We start from the raw sequence: 24,655 nt of genomic DNA, 5'->3' as shown, positions 1-24,655 counted from the left end.
ACCTGTGCGGGTGACACTTCGGTACGTTCAATTAAAAATTGTAAACATGTGACCTTCCTTAAGGGCAAATGTGCACATTTGGCGTTGCCAATGAATACAAGGATGAAACATTTAAACATCAATGCAGAGACAAACGAAAAAATAAGCATGTACATCACTAGCTCTACCTTAGAGCACTTCACTAATGATAGTAGAGTGACAAAAAATATCAAACTACACATTTCTTTCGAAGATATCGACAGCCAACACACCCTCCTCTCTTAATCCATTATATAAAATAAATGTTTAAATTCTAATTATCCAGGTTTATGGTAAGATTCATTATGTAGTACATAGCGGTATCAAAAGAAATATCACAACCCCCTCCAAAAGAGGGACTCATGTGAATACATTATACCTTGTGCATGTCACACGAGTTTAAAACATGGAGGGAATATACTCCGGTAGCCGTGGAAGAAAAATGTACTATACCAATGCATGCCTTGAACATGCAAGTTATGGGAGACTTTCCTTTCCAAAAGGAGCAAAAACAGACAACGAATACATAATGCTAATAACACGCAGTTATTAAACCTTCAGTTAATCGTTGCTTAAATCACCCGAAAGGCTCCTGACCTACACACACAATACATGGAGTCGCAGCTAGGCCGCCAAACTCGCAACCCCCGCAAGCAAAGCCTGGTTCCAAAACAACATGGCGGTCGGTCTACTTCTCCGACCCGTAACCGATGCACATATCGGTAAAATATCAAAATACAATTTATCAATACAAAGTTGTGAGTCATTTCTTTTCACTATTGTAACAGTAATAATGTGGGTATCATCATCACCTTTGTATACAATTATAGCCAGAAAGCATAAAACACTAATACGGTGTATTGTTAAGAACTCAGAAATGGTAGAGGTTAAGTGCAAAATGCGTGAATGAAAAAGACGAAATAAATGAAAGGATATTACTCATGATATAAATTCCAGTCCGACACAGCTTTTTCTTTCCATTTTAACACAACCTTGATTCATTATGTAGTACATAGCGGTATCAAAAAGAAATATCACAACCCCCTCCAAAAAAGGGACTCATTACATTATACCTTGTGCATGTCACATGAGTTTAAAACATGGAGGGAATATACTCCGGTAGGCGTGGAAGAAAAATGTACTATACAAATGCATGCCTTGAACATGTAAGTTATGGGAGTCTTTCCTTTCTAAGAGGAGCAAAAACAGACAACGAATACATAATGCAAATAACTTGAAGTTATTAAACCTTCAGTTAATCGTTGCTTAAATCACCCGAAGGCTCCAGCTAGATATTTTTATAAGTTGCGTTTACTGTTAGAAAACCATGGTAAAAACGTTTGGTCTGTCATGGGTTCACAGAATAATGGATGAACTTCAGTGTCATTCATCTAATCATTTTATCTGGCTTCGAATGTGTATACAGAAACAACAATAACGGCAAGGGTAACGGATTTGGTTTGAATAGGTTTGAATTCAAGAACTTAGATTAAGTGCGGAGTGTCACGATAACTTAAAATGACCACCCCCCCCCCCCCCAAAAAAAAATGTTAAGATTTATTAATAGAACCCCTGGTCGAATGTACATGATTATGTATATATATATATATATATATATATATATATATATATATATATATATCATGGAGGTCTAATTCTTATATGTAATTGTAATATATCATGTAAATGTTTTAATTTTCTTACATTATACGTTTTTGTTGATGAGATGATGTTACATTGTATTTTTGTGTTGAAGTAAGGATTGCACGGCAAGGTAATATTTCGGAAGATTGGTATTATTACTATTATTATACGACGCTACGCTATACCGTATGTCCAAAAAAAAAAAACAACTACAACGTGACCCTCCGCAATGATATCTTTAAAGATAGTGAATCAATCCAAATACAAATTCAGGGTATGAAACTATAACTCATTGCCCACATCTTACAGAAAACCCCATTCTATTTGCTTCAGTGGTCAAAGAGAAATAAGGAATTTTGTAGAGCTATTTTTAGACAATTTTTAGATAATTATTGCAATGTGTGTTCTGTTTAGAGATCCTGATGAAGGCTATGACTGGCCGAAAGCTCGATTAAAAGTGCAACCAAGAGAGCAACGTCCACCTCAAATCTGATCATTTCACAATGTATGTATATAATTGCATAGTTGTATATATACAACATATAATCCACCTTTTACGAATATATATGGGCCGTGACGCGAGAAAAGGGCCCTTAGGGCATTAAATACCGAAAATGAAGTTTTACCTCCACATTGTAGAAGAAACTCTGACGCATTTAGATATGCAAATCTTTTTCTGAAATTCCAATCCTAAATGACCCCATTACGACATTAACAAAGCATGTTTTGCCCAAATCCTGTCACTTTTTGATACGTCTATGCGTGTGCGCGTAGTTATAGCCAGTTGATATTTTTGCGCGTATTGGTTCGTCAAACTTCCGCGCGGTTTTCTGGCGTTTGCGCGCAGCGGTGCTAAGGGCCCTTTTCTCGCTTCATGGCCCATTATTTTTTTATGTTATATTCAATTCAATTCAATTCAATAGTTTATTCATTTCCATCATCACATAGAAAAGAAAAGAAAAAGTTGACATAAACCAAAGTCATACATTTTTTTTTCATTTCTCTTACACTCGTCTGATTAAGGATTTTTTCAATACAATATGAAGTATATACACGAATGATGTTTTAAAAAAGAAACAATTCACTTTGCCATGGCAACAAAAATAGTATAATCACAATGATGGAAAACAGTGTTCCACTAAAAAAGCCAAGCTTGTAAAACGTAGAACACTGGAACAAAACAACAACAGCACCAATTTGTTATTCCAACATTAACATATTCATTTTAAATTCTTCTATATACTATTGTACATTTTACTCATTGATATATGATGCTGATACTGTGCTATAAACAATACTTACTAGGATTTTAGAATGTAAACGTATAAACTATAAATGTAACATATCACATTTGTGGCACAGACACTATGGGGCCAGGTGTGCCAGAAAAATTGAACGGAAAGGAAGATATGCAATCGGCCACAAAAACATAACGACGACATGACAACAACAACAATAACACAATACACAGAAATAACAGAATTTGAGGATATGCACTCAGACAGATACTGGACAACGAAGAACGAGAAAAAGGAGCAGGGAAGAATAGAGAAGGAAAAGGAGAGGGAAAAAGAGAGGGATGGAAAAGGTCTGTGGACACACTACAAAATCTCAAGGAAATCTCGATTATATCATTAAATCCCAAGGAAATCTCGATTATATCATTGTTAGGCGATCATAATATCCATCTCATGAACATACTGCTATTTCCAAGATATCTCAGAAGAATTCCGAGACATAGTAATGACTTTATTTTTATTACGGTCAATTTTCAACCTGGCCGATCAATCTGCTACTCATATGGATATTTTCCATCCCGGCCATCCCGGCCGTGCCAGTCATATTCGTAAAATGATCATTCAAACGCAACGACACCATACATGTTTCATTTCTATCGCTTGTTTAATTTAACACAAAGAGTAAATTAATTTCGTATTTAGTTTACATAGATCACGCGATTTCCTTTTTATGCGATCAAAAAAAAAAGGAAAAAAAGGTTAATCAGTCAACAGGCACAAATCCATTTCCTCGACCGGAAGAATACCGTATTGTCACGGAGTGCTTCCGGTATATGTCTTCCAATAGGTTTTTCATACTGCTACATAATACTGCACACAGCGACACACGTGCACAATACGGTACACATACTAGTAAAGGTTTTCCCGTCCTTTTTTGGCAGTTTTTAAAAATTCACTTCAAGGAAATTCTTTAATTAAGATTGTTCCATATAGAAGGACACGAATTTTTTTTTTCAAGTATCATTGTAATTCGTTTTTGTCAACAGTTGTCAAAGACATTGCATTCATAATCGTCAATTGTCATTGAAATCCATCCCCGCCGGCTATTGATTGCAAAATCGTAAGAATCACATTCGTCTTTGTTCGCACAATTACATGAATTTTTAAACAAAATTTAATTAGTCAGATCTTATTTGTTGTTGTTGTTGATGGGAGGGTGAGCCAATTCTAAGCCGGCATTTTCTCACTTTCTCCCGATATTCGGCAGTCAGAGAAAATGAAAAACAGAACAATCTTTACTCCTCATGACAATATTTGGACATGAGCTGTTTTACTTTCTGATTTTTTTTTGTCACTGCATCTTACAAATAAAACAAACTGTATTCAACATTGATAACGGAAAACACACAATGTCTTTTAGTTTGTGTTTATATTATTTAAGACGGGTTTAAACTCCTGGGCCCACAATGGCCTGCCTGCAAATGTAAACTTGTCTTAATCATAATGTACCTGGAAATCGTGGGCATACTGTTTTCGTTTGTGTGACAAACATTGATTGCCTCCGTGTGTACTCTGATTAGGGCGCGTTTGTATGTGGGGTGTGAGGATGTGGGTGTGTGTGCATGTATATGTGTCTGCATTTTTTTTGTGTTGGATGGGATACAAGAAACAAGTGTGTGTATGCTATTTCTTAATGTGGAAAAGTGAGATTGTCGTAGGAAAAATGAAATAACCAAGAAATCACAAAACATTAGATGTATGAGATGAAATCGAAGGCAAATTTGACGCAAATGATCGCTAAACATCGTGCTTAAAGACAAAATTACTTTTGCTGTTATGTCTGCAGCGAGTATGACGGACGAATTTATATTGTAAATGACGAGAATGTGTGACAAACGGTGAATAGACTTGATTCGAAAATGATCAACAAAAGAAGAATTTGAAACTAGGATTTTTATTTCAGATTGCTTGGGACAACATATTGAAGTACAAATATATCAAATGGGGTGATAATGAAAAAAAAGTTCGAAAATGAAGGGTACTACCTATATAATGCATACACATAATATTGTAGGCTATATGTACTTTCACTTTCTGTATTGCACGACCCTCATGTGACGAAACTTAAATCAGAATTTATTGGGGGAATTACCACAGCCGCTAGTGTGTATAGCCTCGATATTTCCGGGGTTATTCCCAGCCACTTTTCTCCAACCCCCCCCCCCCCCCTGCTGAAACGGGGTTATTAGGGAAAACAGAAAAAAAGTGCTTGAACATGTCATGTTTATATGCAGATATCACACACACACTCACACACACACACACACACACACACACACACACCACCACACACACACACACACACACGTACATGTTACATGCACGCGATATTTTCATCAGGCAAGTCTGTTTCACATTTTGCCTCTGCACTGATACATGTTGGTATTGTTATTAAATTGCAAAGAGTATACTTACATTGTTTACATGTAAGCCGCTATGGCGAGATCATTAGTTCACAACATTATGGGAAGGTTTTCAAATGAATTTCCGCTTCACTTTGTAGGCCTATGCACAACGTCACGTAGGAACTTTAATCCATTTCACATGCCAGCATAACATCTGGTAGGGAGGCTACGCAACCAAACCGAAAGATCTGCTAAAATAGCAGTTAATGATGTCCCATTTAAAGCCGCAAACACGCAGCACAAGAGCAGCGATCATTTTCTGAGTTGGTGTCATTGGATGCACATCATGCCGTCCGTGCTGGTATGCTGTATGTTGCCGATAACGCCTTGCGCGTTGGTTTACGTATTTCCGGAGCAAGGTGTCACACTCGGAGGAATATTCGGTGAGTAGGATCAGTTTGCGTTGTATAGTCAATTACTGGTTAATTTACTCATGCCCGCAAAAAAGTTCAAAACATAATCGAAAAGAACATAATTGTCGAACTGCCACGTCATAAAAAACAAAAATGCAATATTGATACTAAACGATGTGTGTAAGAATATTTTCGTTTCTCCTTAGTATACCTGTTGTTGTGTAGATTCTTTTATCTTTTATCACTATAATAATAATTGGCAATTTCAGACAGTTGTTTTGGTCGGTTTATAATCAAGAGTGTAAATGTGCTGGATTTTTTTTTTTTTTGTCGAACTATATATGTGACCCTGCACCTCAAAACAAACAAAAAGTCGCCAGACATGAATTTTTAGTTAAGACCATATTCTGAAAGAGCAGACTTTAAGCTTTAAAATGATGTATAACTCAAATCAAATGAACTCTCCTAACCTATCTAAATATTGGAAAGAAAGCACAAACTCAGGAAAAGTGTGAACTGAGAAAAGAGGCTCTGAAGTACAGTGTCTATTCAAGCGCATAATCTTTTTGGGGAATACCAAACCGTGCTGGCTGCGCGATGAATGGGACAAAAAACAGGAAGTAAACCACCAGAGTAACAACAATGAAGGGATTATCAGATTAAATTGAAATTAAACGTGCTTCATTAACACATTCTGTCTATAATTAATGCCAACTTTCAAAGCAGTAGCACAATTCTTTCAAAAGTTATTAGAGTTGAAAGTGAAGAGTGTGGACAAGGTTTTTCAGAAATGAAAAAGGGATTCTAAAGACACACCTAATCACACTATTCTACCAAAAATGTTCGAGATAAACTGCTAAAAAAACACACTTTCCTGCCCGTTTTATGATACCAAATTTTAGCATGATGTAAAAGAAGACCCGCTCTTTCAGAAAATATGAAAAAGTCAAGTTCGGTTAGGTTGACCCATTTCACTTATTTTCAGTCCTCACGCAAAATCAGTGTGTGCGACTTTATGTTCGTTTTGAGGTGCACGGTCACATATATATATATATATATATATATATATATATATATATGGATACAGTGCGAACTGTTATCTCTGAAGCCAAATAAAGCCAGTGAAAATTTGCAAATCGATCCAAGAATGCCAGTATTTGCAACGTGCAGAACTGTACTTTTATATGAGAGTGATAAAACACACACATACTCACAAACAAGCACGCATGGAAAGAATAAAAGTTTAACAGCAGCAACAAAAAATTGTGCAACATGCCTCAAAATTTTTTAATTAGTATGTGAGCGTGTGTGTATGTGTAGACAAAAAAAAAACAACAACACAAACCTCTGTTCAATTGAAGGGATGGTAGGCCTATAGTATTGGTTAAAGTGATCAGGATTCCGTTAGCTTGTAACTTTTAAGGAGATACTTACAAAACCACTTAAATCTCAGACAAGGGTGATAAGGACATAAAACTTTCTATTATTTTCCAACGACACTGACAGTTGACAAAAATATTCAGAATTAGTCATGTAGAGACTACCGCTCCTCGTTGCAAACCGTTTTCTGGGCGTGAAAGACGACAAAGGACTTCGTCTTGTATTCAGTATCGTGATGTTACTGAACTTTATTCATCAGAGTTCTTCCATGGTGGTGTCGTATTGTGCATTGGTCGTGTTGATACACTTCTAGAATTCCAACATCCAAAGCCATCGTAAAGACAACGAGCTACCAGCACATTTTGAGGACACATATTATTGGTTCTAGAACCAATGTCACAATCAACTGAATTGAAACTTAACACACTCGAACACAGTTAACTCTGCCCACATAAACACACGCTGAAACACAACCATCTAGAGTTATGCACAAATGAAAGCAAAATGGAAAGAGGAAGATGGGTTGAGTGAGAGGGAGAGAGAATGGCTGACAAATTATATGGATAGATGAGAAGATTGTATGTTCCACAAAGTGTTCATTGTGTGTGTGTATGTGTGTGTGTTGTGTGTTGTTTTTTTCTTGTGCATTTGCATGTTCTTGTTTTAGCAAAAGAAAAACGCTTCTTAATAACTGCAGAGTGTTAACTATTAAGTTATCCATCAGAGATATAATGCAAAATACGGGTTGTCAATGATATTTAAGCGGATTATTATTCTTAATATTTTTCCTTTCAGATATAGCCAGCATGTTTACTCCACAAGTTATCCTACAGCGCTTTGTTATTCTTTACTAAAGCCAGAAACATTTTCATTTTTTTTCACTTTTATAGATTTCAGACCACCTCAGTAGGATCTGCGCCATTCGCCATCACATTTTATCCTATTTCGAGACAATCTCCTGTATCTCACAGTTTACAAGGATAATACGTGATGTGAATCATGTAAATAAGAGTACCGTGAGCTTCTGATGAAAAGTTTATAAGCTTAAAGTTTGTACACTCTACGTCAGTAACTTTAGAATACATTCGAAAGTGTAAGCATCAGTAAACTGAATAAAGAAACAGCGAACGGATAAATGCGTGTGAAGATTTTGCTGCTTGAAATTACAGGCAAAACCACATCTTGGATATCGCATTGATGAATAATACATATTGAAGAAAATGATGCAAATTTGTTTCCCCGTGGACAAACCTGTATAAAACTGAGAAGTCAATAATAAAAAGACAGAATGTCTTTCTTGTGTCACATTTACATTAACCTGTACCTTAATTTCTGTCATAAAATGAATATTTTTTCTTCCTTTAAGGGAGGATTATGAGTTTCAAGCTCCGTTCAGAAGTACATGGAATGACTTAGTCACGTGTTTCTAGGTCTAAGCGGAAACAAATAGGTCTACTTAATGACTTGATTTGACTTGACTTGAATCTATTGCATAGGACAGTGTGTCCCTTTGGTCTTCTTCGAGTGATCTTTCTCCAGTTTGGTTCTCTTGGCTTGATGTTCAGCCTCTTTCAGGGGAATGCCCAATTCTCTTTGGTCTGGACGGCTTTCTGGTGGTCTTTTCCTGAAAAAAAAAGGCATTCTTGAAGGTTTGGAATGGGATGCTATATGTGAGGGCATACGAATTACATAGTGTCCAAACCATTTCAATCTCCTTTTGGTTACTTCATCACAGATGGTGTCAGTGAGACGAAGCCTCTGCCTAATTTCCTCATTCCTTATTTTGCCAATGAGCCTCACACCAAGGATTATTTGGGGCATCTCCGTACATTGGGAAAAAAAAGGAACAGCAACGAAACTTCACTCAATCACAGCTGAGTTGTAATCAGTATTCTTACCTCAAGCCGGTCTGACAATTTTTGATGACCTTTTTTCTTCCTCTAACTTCTTGCAGTATGTTTTGTAAGACAGAGTGATTAGCCTTGCGGCTGTGTTTTCTGCCAAACGATTAGGACCTGATATGTGTTGTTAAAATCATTCTGATTCCCACTCACAAAGTCTCTCTTTCTTTCTCTCTCTCTCTCTCTCTCTTTCTCCGTTTCATCCACGTCATTTTAGTAAGCAAGTCAGCATGGAGACTCGCCATGTTCGGAGTGGCTCTTGTCGGTATGTACAAGGTATTCTTCCGCAAAACGAACACGAACACGAAGCCGAAGTGCATCTACTTCTCGTCCACGAAGAAGATGAGAGCCCAAATCTTCAGGGAGTATGGGCCAGGTGCTCTAGAGTTGGATCCCGAACATCCTCGGCCCGAAGTCGTCAACCCTGCGGACGTTCTGGTGCGCGTACTTGCAGCTTCGGTGAACCCAATTGACCGTCGCTTGAAGATGGGGCACGCCCGTTCGGCATTCGACAAGCAGCGCGCAGCGCGACAGGTAACGTTCAATGCTCTGACAAAGTCCATTCAGCAAATAACCAATATTCACAATAATTTGAACCACGATGAAATGAAATCAAAGAAAACAAACGAAAAACAGCGCGTTCAGGTGTTATTCTAATCCTGCAAAAGAAATTTTAACATTTTCATAACTTTTCAATAGAGTTTCCGCTTTTCTTCTTTTTTATGTGTTCGTATGCTGATTATAACTGCAATCTGTCAATGAAAATGACACATTTGCCTATCATTCTCCCTTCTTTGCCCTTTCTGTAGCAATCTGTCCTACCGGATCTCATTCTTTCTTTCTTTCTTTCTTTCTTTCTTTCTTTCTTTCTTTCTTTCTTTTTTAATGAGGTTATTGGTTAGACACCTAGGAACTCTTTGCTCATTCTTTCTTTCTTTCTTTCTTTCTTTCTTTCTTCTTTTAATGAGGTTATTGGTTAGACACCTATAGGAACTCTTTGCTCATTCTTTCTTTCTTTCTTTCTTTCTTCTTTTAATGAGGATATTGGTTAGACACGTAGGAACTCTTTGCTCTTAAAAAAACCCAAACAAACTTGAATCATAGCGATATTCCGGCCATGCCAACCCAATGTTCTTGTTCCCTACAATTTCTTTACTTTACTGCTCTAAGGAACTCACGAAAGCAGTTCTTCTTAACCAGCACACAGAATTTCAATCCTATGAAAGCGGTTGTGACGTTGAACTCAATTAGAATTGACCTTGCCATGAAATTGGGCACTACAGTGTACGTTGACGTGGTGTACTGAAGAGCCCATGCAAATGATATCATTTCCTCTGTTTGTTTGTTTGTCTGTTTTTTTTTTTTGGGGGGGGGGGGTAGGTTTTTTAAGGCCGACATTTTCTTGCAGTCTATTTGCATAAGTTATTGAATTGTTGCTCTTTAGATATTTCAGACCATTTTTTGGCTTTTCAGCAATTTTCTTCCCCTTGACACGACTAAAGAGAGTATCTTCTCTGTAGATTCACAATTGAGTTTAAAACGGATAAATAGTTTACATACTTTGCAGAAAGGTTCGTCACAAGATTTTTTTTCTGTCAATTCAATAACACCCAGGAGAGTGGATGAAAACACCTTGAAAATCTGGCAGAAGGAATAACTCTAGATATTAGTTTGTTGCCATATTAATACATACACGACGGTTGAAGTGGTTGATTTATTTATTGATTTATGTATTTTTTTTTGGGGGGGGGGGCATTCTTCGAAATGCACACTTCTGCTGAATCAACCAGTAGAACAGAATAGTGCTTGAAATTATTGCAGAAGGACGTATTGATAAGTAGAGATCCCTTTCATTTTTAACAGTCATCCGTGAGTTAAGGGTATTTCTTTAAAGACACGCCCTTATTCGACCTGCAGGATAAAGTGGGTTGCAGTATACCCGTAAACATGAGGAGGCAAACATGCCAATGAGAATAGAAAACATTTTAGATTGCATCCATTAACTTGATCGATCAAAATATAAAAGTACGGTCGACATTAGTACTGGGTCAAAGTACACTGCAATAATTTCATAGTATCAAACCTATAAACCTTTCTGTTCTACTTAATGTAAACGTCAATCATTAGGTAGGAACTACCAGCATTAATGCAAGGGAAGCGTTGAATATTAAAGTGGGATGTTTCATTGTCTGGGCAGATCGAATATGTTGATCTATGAGATTGTGTACACAATCAATTGTTCGGTACCTATTCATAAATATTTTTATTTCTTAGGGTATAATGGATGTCTCTCTATGCATCTGCCTATCTTTTTGATCTACTTTCATATCTATTTAAGTTTTCTCAATTGTAAAGTGTTCCTTTCAAACTGTGTTAAATCCAATTTTGGTGGTAAGGTCGGAAAGGGATAAACCTTTGGATTGCATTCATTTTACATGTTCCCATATATTTTCTTGCATTGGCCTCCATCAAAATGTAATAGAGACAATTTTAAGGAAAGAATAGCATGGGGGATTTTGTCGAATAAGCACGTTTTCTTGCAGAACGTTTAGCACGGTGATTGACAACACGTACATGTTTTTGTGGGAATGGTTCCTGTGGCTTCGCGTATTTTTTTTTCTGGCATGATTTATCTCTGCACATCCTCAGTCTTCCCGTGTCCTTCCTGCCTACAAAATGAAATTTCAAAGCAAATAATCAAGTGATATGTAGGTAATCTTGAAAGCCAATAGGAAATTCAGCCAATCTTGCCTTTATGCTGGCAGCTCAAAGTTCATTCAAATTCATTCAAACTGGATCCTTCTCGATGTATAGAACCATTAGGGACGGAACAGAAATGGATTTAACACTTTTTTTTAAAGAGAACGCATATGTATTTTGCCTTTGCCTGATTCCCCCTTTTCTCATAAGAATTTTCATTTTGGAGAGCTTAGTGTCTTGACAGTCAAAAAAGAGAAAACACGTCCGTCAAGAATTCATTTATAATGTAAGACAAAATGTAAGTATTTTGGAAAGAAATTCGTCGATCAATTTCACTTATCATAGACAGCTTACAAAGATTCATTGTTCTATAGATGATGTGGGAAAAACCGGTGTATTCTGCCTACGTGCTGCATTGAAATGGGCCTATGTTTTGTGCAACGCATTGCATTCAAATACATTGTGGTCAAACACAACATTGAAATTTTTGTTGATTTTGTGTGTGTGTTTGGTGGTTTGTTTGTGTGTGTAACAATCCATTATTTTGTTAGTTGTACTAAATTTTGATCGTGTTAAAAAAAAAGAGCGTGCTTATGACCGACTCACATTCTGTAATGCAACAAGTAACAAACACAATAACGCAGCTGCTGATTTTCATGTCGAAGAAGACCAAACAACAACAACAATAAAATTGATTGTAAGTGTGATGTTAGCGTATCTTCCATTACGCACCCACCCACACACACACACACACACACACACACAGACACACACACATATATATATATATATATATATATATATATATATATATATGAAGTGTATGTTCGCAAAAACCAATAAGTCCATATTTGCCAAATGGAGATATTTGATTTTGCTACAACACGCATTTCCCATAGACACCTGCCCGAGTATACTCGGGACTCGTCCTCAACGGGTTAAAGGTCAAGAAAAATAAAGAGAATAATAAGAAACATTTTGCTTCTTTTGACCATGACTTCAAAAGTGTACCTTTATATGTAATGACCAATATATAATTTAAAAGGTATTATTTTGTACTTTATGACAGAGACCCTACTTCAAAATCTTCAAAACTGGTCTTATCGGTTTTTGCGAATAAACTCTTCATATATATATATATATATATATATATATATATATATACAATGTTTACATTTGCTGCCTACAAAAATGGCTTCTCGTTTTCATACCAACAATATATACGATGACATATTTGTGAGTAGATGCTAATTTCATGAATTTGGATGTCATATCTGTTTGTAAGTTCGTTGTTCTTGTTTTATTGTGTGCTTGTGTTTTTCAGTTACCGTTCGGTGGGGCTGAGCTTCCCTTTGTACTAGGTCGGGATTGCTCTGGAATTGTCGAAGCTGTGGGGACATCAGTGAAGAAGTTCAGCGTCGGAGATGAAGTATGTTTCTCAGTTCCGTATTAAACACTACTTTATAGCATGTCATTGGGGGTTCAAAAATTGAAAATAGACCTAATGGACCTTTCCTTTAAAAAAATAAAATAGAATAAGAAAAACACCCATCGGAGACAGCACACTTAGAGGGGTAACGGATCAGTGTATTTTCAAACGTTACCATTAATCATCTTTATTATTTCTTTTTTTCATTTCTACATTTTACCTCGACGTAAGGCTTCCGTGAATCAGCCAGGAAGAAAAGTATCTGATCTTCTTCTTTCTGCTTATGGATATAAAGGCCAACTATTCTAACTGGTATTCATACGAAGTAGACCTACAACAAAATTCTCCTTTAGTTTAGGATATACTTATGATTCGATCCCTTTGGCTAGTCAATACCTCTTCTGTTATTATCTGTTTAAAGGAAGAAGGAGAAAAACAAACCTTACAAGTAAATCATGATAGGAATTAGTGTTATGAAGAGTACTTTTTCTACTCCATCAGGTTTATCTGTCCGTCGGACCCGGGGACACGCCCGGCACGTTTGCCGAGTTTGTGCTGGCCAAGGAGTACATGATGGCTAGGAAACCGCGTATTCTAGACCACTCTTCTGCCGCATCCCTGCCTTACGTCATAAGCACCACATGGGCAGCACTGGTGGATAAGTGCGGTCTGACTCCTGAGACTACCGCTGGAAAAAGGTGTGTCTGTAGTTTATTCGCATGCTTGGGTTTAGGACAGAGAACAATGAAAAACATGATAATAATGCCATAATATTTGGAGACTACTTGCTGAAATAATGAGGATATGCCTTGATAATACTTGCAAGTGGGCTTTTCATGTATTTTACTGAATTCTATAGAGATGGATATTTGATAATTCACTTCATGATATTTCCCAATAGATTTTAGTGTTATTGGCTAGTATGAAAAAGCAACAACAGATATGAAAAAAAAAAGGAACCAACGGCGAAAAAAGAACAGCAGCTACGATTGAAAATGACAATACGATAAGAACGCTATGGGCGGCTTTTTATAATGTTTCAATTCAATTCACTTTCAATTATTTCCGTCATCGACAAAAATAATACCTGTAGTATACATTTTGCGGTTCATATTATTGAATAATTTGAAGATAAAGAGAAGTACAGATTGTGAAAACTAATTCAGTATATGAAGAACTTACTTCCAGAAGGCGCTAAATCCATCATTTTTCAATGGATGTATCGCCTTAAATTTGGCTGCAAGCTCTTCCAATGAAGAGGTTGCAACCAAAAGGCGATAAATCCATTGAAAAATGATGCACATAGATTGTTAGTGGAAATTGATCCGAATATGGCCGTACCGTCTCTTGAATTGACAATATCTATTGCCCGTTTATTGCCCAATTTTACGCAAGGTTGAGAAAAACGCTGTCTTATCATTGTTCATTTCTTTAAAGAGTGTTGATTCTCGCGGGAACAGGCGGGATAGGAACGTTTGCAATCCAACTGATCAAAGCCTGGGGCGGTCACGTGACAACCACGTGTGCAGCCAATGGTGTTCAACTCGTGGAACGTCTTGGAGCCGATGACGTCATCGACTACGTCAGTGAAAATCTTGGCGAGGCCTTGTCTAAGAGGGAGAGGTGTGTGTCTGAAATTACTTCATATAACCATCCTGGGTGCAACGACTTGAAATTTGCACTTCAAAAATGGCTAATATTCTGAAGCACCTACGAGTTTGTTATATCATTCTATGCTTCCCTTTTTGAAATTTTTACAGAAAAAAACAAACAATAACTTCCTCCGCCTTTGGGAGCAGATTGCGTAACGGTATTACACGTTTACAATAAAACCATTTTCCGAGCCTTCCATACCAGGGGGCTAGGAAGTGTTTTTCTATGCGTACCTTACGTGCAGAAAAGCTGTATGTAATTGAACGAGGCATTCCTAGAAAGCAGCCATGGAAGAAATAGAAAATAGAGGAAGTGAGATAATAAAGCCATATACCCGTTGTTATGCATTAATATACAGTATCAAAAAGGTTGGCTCTTTATGGTCAATTTAGTCCAGGAAAACGAAGAAACGGAATTCGATCATCGTTATAACTTCCCTTAAAAATGAAAAAGTATACACATAAAAAAAAAACCTTGGAGAGACTGCAGAGGGTTTTTATCATTTTATGATAGGCATCTCCGTATATCATTATTAAGGTGAACATTGATGATATTACGTCTGCATAGATGGTAGTACAATTGTACTATTGTACGGGTAGGTCTATTTTTTAAGGGCTATTTGATACCGTATATTTAGAAGAATGGTCAACCTCGAGAGAGGAATTTTTGTCGTTACGTTTATTTTAAACAGTATGATCTACCCTTTGTCTGAACGTTACCTCTGCACAGTGATTCTACCCTCGTATATGACATTGAAAAAATAAAATTGTTCAAGGAAACTGCAACAACTAAAATAGGTCACAAAGTACTACCTTCAAAATTTCAAATAAGTTTAACCTTCTAACCTTTGCCCTTGGCTTGCAATATAAAATACAATACAGGATTTTACATAATGGAAATTATATCTCATTATTTAAACAGTACTATTTTCCCGAAATGGGTCAACTTATGCCCATTCCCATGGAAAGCAGAGTTACAGACACACACCCACACAAAATGAATAAAGGAAACTTTGAAAGAGGAATTTCTGTCGTAACGTTAACTTTACTCTGTATAATCGAGACGAAGACAGGAGACGAAGGAAGTCTTTCATACACGATGAACAAAATATATAAGTTGAAATATATCTCAACTTATATCACTAACGTAAATTATCTCGTCTCTTAGCAGACTCGAGTTTGCTTTAAAACTTAGCATGAGAGCAGATCATTGTCCAATAAAAGATAATTGGTAGCTTATAACATGGCTGATTAGTCTCTCCGTCCTTCTCAACATTTAAAACAATCAATACATGCATCTGTATTTCATTCTGCACAAATTTGATTTCGTCATACATTTTCTTTCCACATCCATCGATGAATGGTTGAACATTTTTTTTTTTTTTGTATGAGACCATGAAATTAATCGGCATGATTGAATGTAATAGGTGACACGACTTTTGCTCCTGCGACAATTGTTCCCGTCCTAGTCCCTACTGGAAAGAACAGTGTCCCACAATATGTTCAGTGTGTTCACATAGTCGACTATGTGAAAACGCTCGAATCTAAAAGTGTGAAGATAAGAACTGTGGTGTGGTTTTCACAGAGTGTTCACATAATAATGCTTTGTTTAACATTGTGTTCACACTGTGTTTCACACTGTGTTTCTCACACTGTGGGACACTGTGTTCTTTCCAGCAGGGTTGTCTCCAAAGACTTGGGGTTAGAGTTATTAGGGTTAGGGTTGTGATTGGTTTCAGGTTTAGTTCGATGCAAAGATCAGGATTAGAATTGGGCTTATGTTTGTGGGTAGAATTTATGCTTTGAGCGTGCAGATATTTCATGGGAGCAATATTGTCGCAAGGGCAAATCTGTTGAATCCGTGAAGTACTTGGGTGTAACCATCACTTCTGATTTGAAGTGGACCCAACACATTAACAATACTGTCAATAAAGCCAATAACGTGCTTGCATTTCTAAAACGCAATCTTCGCATAAAATCTGATGTTAAAGCCACAGCTTACAAAACGTTGGTTCGACCAATTGTTGAGTATGCTTCCACAGTTTGGGACCCATCTACCAAGAACCTAATCCACCAAGTGGAAATGGTCCAGAGAAGAGCGCGCGATTCACTTTAAATCGCTACCATAACACCTCGAGCGTCACCAAAATGCTACAAGAACTTAATTGGACCACTCTGGAACAGCGCAGAGAAAATGACAGGCTAATTATGATGTACAAAATACACAATAATCTCACTCCTCTTTCAGCACAGGACTATATCATGAAACAGGCTACTCAGTTAACGAGAGCCTCGCAACCACACTCCTACCAGGTACCATATTCGAGAACTGAATCGCATCGCCATTCGTTCTTCCCAAGAACTGTAAGGAACTGGAATTCCCTGTCGTCAGAAATTGTTTCAGCGCCATCTGTGGGATCATTTCGAAACCGTCTAACGGTTGATCACAGTGGCTAGTATTTTCGTCAAATTTTCTATGTGCTTGTAAATATCTGTAAATAAATTGTATTATAATGTAAATAGCACCAGTCTGCAAGAATCTTCAGTCTATTGAAGGAGGCAGACTTAATCAGAAGAAGAAGAAGAAGAAGGGCAAATGTCATGGAACCGTATATGATTATGATATGATATGATATGATATGATATGATATGACATGATATGATATATGATTATGATATGATATGATATGATATGATATATATGATTTTCTTTCATAAGATACTATATTCCATTTGTGAGTTGGAAGCCCTTCAGCAGGCGTTGATTTTCAGAGGTTTCAATACATATCAAAGACATACAATTCTTGTCAGTAGGTATTAACAGTGTCTAACAAATTAATGAAAAGTGAAAATAGAACAGTTAAAAATCAGCGCATAAATCAAATCAAATTTATCACAATCATTTGCACAGTTTAGTTTGTTGCAGTAATAACAAGATAGGAGCAAATTTCGTAATAACAAAATAAGAGCAAGATGAAACCATTGCTAAGAAGATATCTTAGCGATACCAAAGAAACAAGAACATTATTACTTATATTCATTTATGCGTCTTTTGTCAACAAACGTAAGTATTCATTCATCCGATAACTCATAACACGCGTGAAACTACTAGTATACGTGAAATGATACTTGTTTTTTATTTCTTTTCGAATGTAACTCGAGTAGAAGTGCCCATTTCTGGTCAAGCTACAGAGTGCTCTGTAGGTATTACCTGTGCTTGAATGATGAGCAGGCATATAAACGATCATATCAATGCTATTGTGTAAAATTGGACACTTCTATTTCGTATCAGAAGATCAGCTTGTTAATAATACCTTATAATCAACTTTTTGCAGAATTAATCATTCATGAAAGATTTAAAAACTTGAAGCAAAAACAACGTCAAAAAATCACAATAAATGTATCACAAGGATGAAGGAAAATAAACACTGACAAATAAATAATCATAACACCTTGTCTTCCACTCTAATTTTTCTGAAGGTTCGATGTGATCTTCGACACACTTGGCCCGGCTTACTTTCAACTGACGCAGTCGGCCCTTGCCGCGAGAGGGCGTATTGTCACTATTGTCGTGCCATTTTTTCTCAACCTAAAGAAACATGGAAAGTTCCTCGGAACGCTTCAGAACACCTTCCTTATACTCGGCTGGAAAATGCAGGTAAGATATTTGAGCAACGTATCATTGCCAAACTGATGCAGCTGCATTCCTTACTATGATGTGCATGATCACTTATGAAATTATATATCATAATAACAATATGCTTTGAACTCGTACGCTATCCAAAAGTATACCACAAGAATGTACTGCATTAAATTTACCTTAAATCACATATTTATGGTTCATAACGTTCAACATGGCCACCTGCCTTTTTAACACGTAGCACGCAGCGACCATACCATGTCTAAGATATGAAAAGAGAAAAAATAATGTTCTTTGTGGGTTGGCCTTCGTCTGGGAGTGGCCAGGTAATCGCACCTTTTTCGTCTGAAGGAAAGTGAATGGTAACATGTACCCTCATCTGCTTATCATACTCAATGAAGACATTGTACTGCAACTGGAGAAACATTTTGTGCGACAGGTTCACGGAACACTGTATTCAGATTAATCTGGTGGGTTCAAGGTACACCAGCCCGTCGTCTTGTCGCGGTTAGCAATCGCCTGATCGAACTTTTTGGAGAAAGACTTAACGTTGCCCTCAACCAAGGCACTGAATGGCAACCGAAATCCCGAAACCTCACACCTTGTAATTTTTTTTTTTTCTTCGGGGACTACTTGGCGAATAACTGAATAAGGTGTGTGTGACTCTTCGTCATTTCCAGGAGCTGTAAAGATGCATTTGCGACGAGTTAGCTGCCTAATATGCAACAACCCGGATATGAAGATTTCAATGCTCATTCATGATAACACTCAAACTTGGAAAAGTGCAACTTGTCATTGCTGCCTTTAAAAATGATGTTCTCAGTCATGCATGACTTTTGTCAAGTAAACTAGTAACCAATAAAGATAAAGAAGAGTTCTCCTTTCCTCACAAATATCATGCGGCTCTTAACTTTGACCGTAGACCTCTAAATTTGGATTACATTTGTTGATACGCGATATACAATTTGAATGTAGGAACCACCAGTATGTACATGAATTTTTTTTTTTTCTGACTGACCACATCATGGCCTATTCAACAGGAATTCTTCACTGGCCGCAGATTCACCTTTTCATTCAACCAACCAAACGGCAGAGCCCTCGAAGAAGTGGCTGAATTGATTGAAGAAGGAGAGGTATGACATATTAATAGTGTTCAAAAAGAGAAGATGTGTTGCCCTGTTGAAATTTAATAGTTAAAAACGACTTCAAAACATTTCAAATTGAAATTACCTTCACTTTATGCTGCTTGCAAAGAATAGAATTTTTTAGTGTCTCAGTTGTTTTTTTTTTTTAAAGCTAAAAGGAAATGAAATCAAAGCAGAACGCACAAAAGAAAAATGTTTTGGAAATTAAGGCATGGTTTGCCAAGAAATCTCTCTCTCTCTCGCTCGCTCTCTCTTTCTTGCATAATAGATGTGAAAAAGAAATGCAATAAAAGCATGATATGTTGGAATGCAAACATCCTTCCGTGCTGGAAAAAAAAACCACAGTGTCACACAGTATGATAACCACATTGTGAACACAGTGTAAAATCTCTTCACACTGTCAAATTGGAGCGTATTAAGAGTGTGAACACAATGTGAGTCGTCAAATCACACTGTGAAACAAAGCATTACTATGTGAACACTCTGTGTGAAAACCACACCACATTGTGCAATCATCTTCATACTGTTACATTCGAGCGTTTTCACATAGTCGACTACATGAACACACTGTGAAAACAGTGTGGGACACTGTGTTCTTTTCAGTAGAGTTACACAGGTTGATTACCTTTGGAAAGAACAGTGTATCACAGTGTGAAAGACCATTTGAAGCAGTGTGAATAAATAATGAACGCACTGTGAAATCTCTTCACAACGTTGAATTCAATACATTTTAAATCACTAATTCACTGTGTGAAACAGAATATTAGCATATGAACACTGTAAAAAAAAACACACAGTGTGAAATCATCTCCACACTATTATATTCGAGCGTTTTCACAAGCCGACTATGTGAACACATTGTGAACACACTGTGGGACTCTGTTATGTCCAGCACTGGAATAACCCTCTCGACCTTCACACCTGTTCTGATCATAATGTCCATGAAGACAAGCAATTTAAGAATTTCTATAAGAATCAACTAATTCGCCAATGAATTCTAGAAACAAACGTTTTTGTCTCCTGTTTCTTTTTCGTTTTGTATTGAGTGAAAACATACCCCAACGACAGAATGATTTACGGAAAATGAATATGAATAAAAGTGTGATGAAAACAATGATCATATGATTTGTTTGCTCAGATTTAGACAGTGTAAATACGCAACAGAAAACATATAAAGTGCTTACTAGCAAAAATCCACTTTTGGCAAATTTAAATGTTTTACACATTTCTTTGTCTCTTTGATTCCTTGTTCGTCGGTTTTGTTTGCTAACTACTTACCCTTTGTTTATTTGTTTGTGTGTGTGTTTGTTTGTTTGTTTGTTGTTGTTTTTTTAAATGGGGTCCTTACATTTCTTAATAGGTGAAGCCTGTTGTTCAGAAGGAATTTCCATTCGAGGAAACAAACGAAGCCTTGGAATTTTCGGCCCAGGGACACGCACGGGGCAAGACTGTCATTGTGATGGCAGAAACGGAAAATTCGAACTAGCCTACAAACGAGTTTCGATTGAAATCGAATAATATTGATGATGAATGCCTTCTAACTGCTTGAATCATTTGACGCCAAGGTTAACTTAGGAATGCTTGAAATGTAGTCATTTTTGTGGTTATGCAATGAAGACCATTGGTTATTATACAGTTTAAAACGTGTAGTGTTGGAAGTTGAGGATGTTGATTATGTGCCATGGATTTACAAAATAGAGGCCTTATATACGATTTATGAATATGAGCACTTACGTCCGTGCAGATTTAAATTCGGCCAATAAGAGGCGTCAATATCAGTTAGTGTGGTCACCATATTTGGCCTTCAAAGGTTGATCTGACATTGTGCATATTAATCTGATTAATAATTCGCCATAGCACTTCTCACATTACTACCTTCTTAGGCAATTCTTTCTCCTCATTTTCACCTCCAACTCAAATGGTCTTCTTGTGCTCTAATGCAACCTCCTTATACGTATAGTGTACCACGATGAAGGTAAACGCACTTGAGATTTGCCAGCAAGTCAACTGAACCTTATGTGTCTTTTTTCAGTTGGCAGCCGTAAAGAAGCACACTGATAAAGTAATTAAAAAATGGGAGATAAAAGGGTAATTACAAATGTGACCCTGCACCTCAAAACAAACAAAAGTCACCAGACATGAATTTTTAGTTAAGACCATATTCTGAAAGAGCAGACTTTAAGCTTTATAAGGACGTATAACTCAAATCAAATGGACTCTCCTAACCTATCTAAATATTGGAAAAAAAGCACAAACTCAGGAAAAGTGGGAACTGAGAAAAGAGGCTCTGAAGTACAGTGTCTATTCTTTACCTCTTAATCTTTACCAAACCGTGCTGGCTGTGCAATGAATGGGACAAAAAAACAGGAAGTAAACCACCAGAGTACCAACAATGAAGGGATTATCAGATTAACCTGAAATTAAGCTTCCCTCATCAACACATTCTGTTCGTAATTAATGCCAACTTTCAAAGCAGTAGCAGTATCCTTTTAAAAGTTATTAGAGTGTAAAGTGAAGAGTGTGGACAAGGTTTTTCAGAAATGAAAAAGGGATTCTAAAGACACACCTAATCAACTATTCTACCAAAAATGTTCGAGATAAACTGCTAAAACAACACATTTTCCTGTCCGTTTTTTGATACCAAATTGTAGCATAATGTAAAAGAAGACCCGCTCTTTCAGAAAATATGAAAAAGTCAAGTTCGGCTAGGTTGACCCATTTCACTTATTTTCAGTCCTCACGCAAAATCAGTGTGTGCGACTTTATGTTCGCTTTGAGGTGCACGCTCACAAATGGTCAGCACGTTGCAAAGACCCATATAAGAAATATGCAATAAGCGTTAAATTCTGAAAAAAAAGTTCATACGTTTCTTTTCAATGTTAGGCTTAGGTACATTTGAAGATTACAACATTGTAAGACTACGTGAATGCATCGTATTGTTGTGTTTTTGTAATAAGCCACTACGTCTGCATCATATGCCTTTTTTTCTTTCTTAATTACTTAATTTCTTTCATTCATTTTCTTTCGTTTCTCTGTCTGTCAGTGTTGACAGGGGAGCGACAGAGAATTCAAGAAAATGACAAATTATTATCTTATACATTATAATACAAACAATATTTCACGTATTCCCTGATGAAGAATAATTTAGAGGCGATAACGATGAGAATAAATATTTAGAAATGACGATATTATCATTATTTTATGCTAACGAAGTGGCCTTTTGAAGTTGAATTTGCTTACATCACGTGTATACTTGAACGTGGTATCTTAAAATAGGCGTATATATGGGTTGTATTTGTTATACTTATGATAGTGCATATAATATATTTAATATATTTGATAATCTATTATGTATTTTATATATAAGTATAAAGAAAAGTAATGCTACAGTCCCTGCTGGAAAGAACAACGTTTCCCACAGTGTGTTCACACTGTGTTCACGTAGATGACTGCAGACATTTAAATTGAATTGAATTGAATAAGTGAAAACGCTCGAATTTAACAATGTGAAGATTATTTCACACTGTGGTGTGGTTTTTCACATGGTATTTACATAGTACTGTTCTGTTTCACACTATGCATTGATGATTTACACTTTGAATTTGTGATTCGCAATGTATTCACACTGTTAAAACACTCGAATTTAACAGTGTGAAGAGATTTCACACTGTGTTCACAATGTGTTCACACAGACTGTGTTTCACATTGTGTATCACACTGTGGGACACAGTGTTCTTTCCAGCAGGGTTCTACATACACTGGATCGAAATATCATGTATATTATAGTTAACAGTTGAATTCTTAGGCAACTAAGCTGGCAGTGTTGTGATTTAGCATCGTACGTCATGGGATTAGCGGTAGGTACTTGTGCTTTGTGGGGGTTCATATACAATGTAACTTGCAAAACATGTTGTATCGGAGAAGATTATACAGATGAAAAACATCGCACAAACTGTTAGCAGCATGGTATGTTCTCAAATTTCTACAATGTTTAAATTGATTTCCTGTGCAAGCTGTTTGTTGATATGAAAGATTGATTTGAAAATAAGTAATGTCAACATATAGTTATGCATTTCGTGTTGGTATTTTGTGCAGAGAATGCTCACATTGTCGGTACGCTTTTGCCATTGTCAGCAGTATGTTGCTCAAGGGCCTGTACTAAATAATGTTTGATACTTATTACGTATATATTACAGTAACTTGCGGCAAATTATTGAGATAGAACGTAAAACTAAACAACCATAATGTAAGATTTACAAACCTGCCAGAATTTACAACTTGAAAGCAAAGCAAGTGGTAAAATACGTTTTACCAGGAACAACTTAGGAAGAACGAGTCCTAAAATTATCCAGCGGGTTAGTCGTGAGTACTAATATTGCGCGTGTATTGACGTAATGTTTGTTAAAGGTACTGTTTACCTTTTGGAGCAGTTATTTAAAAAAAAAAATGTTCGAGTTATCATCTTTAATGCACATGTCTAGGTCAGCTGTATCACAAAACATCCTACCACGGAAAAAATTGCAATAAAGCCTAAAATATAGAGAGATATCACTATTTTTCTCATTTATAAACCATAACTGCAGACGGTTTAGTCTAGAAACAATTTTTATTATAACTATTGTTCACCTTATGTATAATTTACAGAACGTAACATTGATTATAGTGATTACAATTTTTACACTGGTTGTTTCTATCCCGAACTCACATGTCAGAACTACTTTGAAGCACTGAAGCTGAGTTTTTGCCTTTCATCTGCAAATGGTAAACAATGCCTTTAATGATAAAATTAAAATTCATCTGGTATTTTCCAAGAACATTTACAATCATATGAGAATATCTGGAAATTGTTATATCTATCCATCTTTTGGATATACATCATCAAGCCGTATTTCAAGGCCATATAAAATGTAATCAGAGTCTCCCTTGTTTCTTAAGAGAAAGCATCCTACAGGGGAACTTGAAACGCATGAAATTATCGGAATAGCACACTTGAGTAGACATCATATTCAAATTCAAACAAGCAGTAGGGCCTATAATGTGTCATTTAGGTCTGAAAAAGAAGGGAACGTGGACTTTTCAAAGTTGGAGAT

General features: G+C 36.6%; 1 protein-coding gene across 1 annotated transcript; it reads left to right on the top strand.

Annotated features, from left to right (window-relative positions):
• Nucleotides 1-5,624: 5,624 nt before the first annotated feature.
• Nucleotides 5,625-23,935, top strand: LOC139733847 (reticulon-4-interacting protein 1 homolog, mitochondrial-like). Its single transcript, XM_071644652.1, has 8 exons — nt 5,625-5,748; nt 9,217-9,533; nt 13,024-13,128; nt 13,630-13,826; nt 14,566-14,751; nt 18,261-18,438; nt 19,461-19,553; nt 20,926-23,935. The coding sequence occupies exons 1-8, from the start codon at nt 5,643-5,645 to the stop codon at nt 21,049-21,051; spliced, it is 1,308 nt and encodes a 435-aa protein (XP_071500753.1). The 5' UTR covers nt 5,625-5,642; the 3' UTR covers nt 21,052-23,935.
• Nucleotides 23,936-24,655: the final 720 nt, after the last annotated feature.

The sequence above is a fragment of the Diadema antillarum genome, unplaced genomic scaffold, assembly GCF_040938485.1.
Source record: "Diadema antillarum isolate AM-2024a unplaced genomic scaffold, OU_Dant_1.0 seq00000501_RagTag, whole genome shotgun sequence".
Taxonomy (NCBI): domain Eukaryota; kingdom Metazoa; phylum Echinodermata; class Echinoidea; order Diadematoida; family Diadematidae; genus Diadema; species Diadema antillarum.
This window is presented reverse-complemented; position numbering and strand designations above follow the sequence as displayed.

What these genes read in the sequence shown, in the direction of transcription:
- LOC139733847 (XM_071644652.1), top strand. Translation starts at nt 5,643, where the DNA reads ATGCACATCATGCCGTCCGTGCTGGTATGCTGTATGTTGCCGATAACG. An exon ending in AGCAGCGCGCAGCGCGACAG is followed by an intron (nt 9,534 to 13,023) that starts GTAACGTTCAAT and finishes TGTGTTTTTCAG; the next exon opens with TTACCGTTCGGTGGGGCTGA. An exon ending in AATTGATTGAAGAAGGAGAG is followed by an intron (nt 19,554 to 20,925) that starts GTATGACATATT and finishes ATTTCTTAATAG; the next exon opens with GTGAAGCCTGTTGTTCAGAA.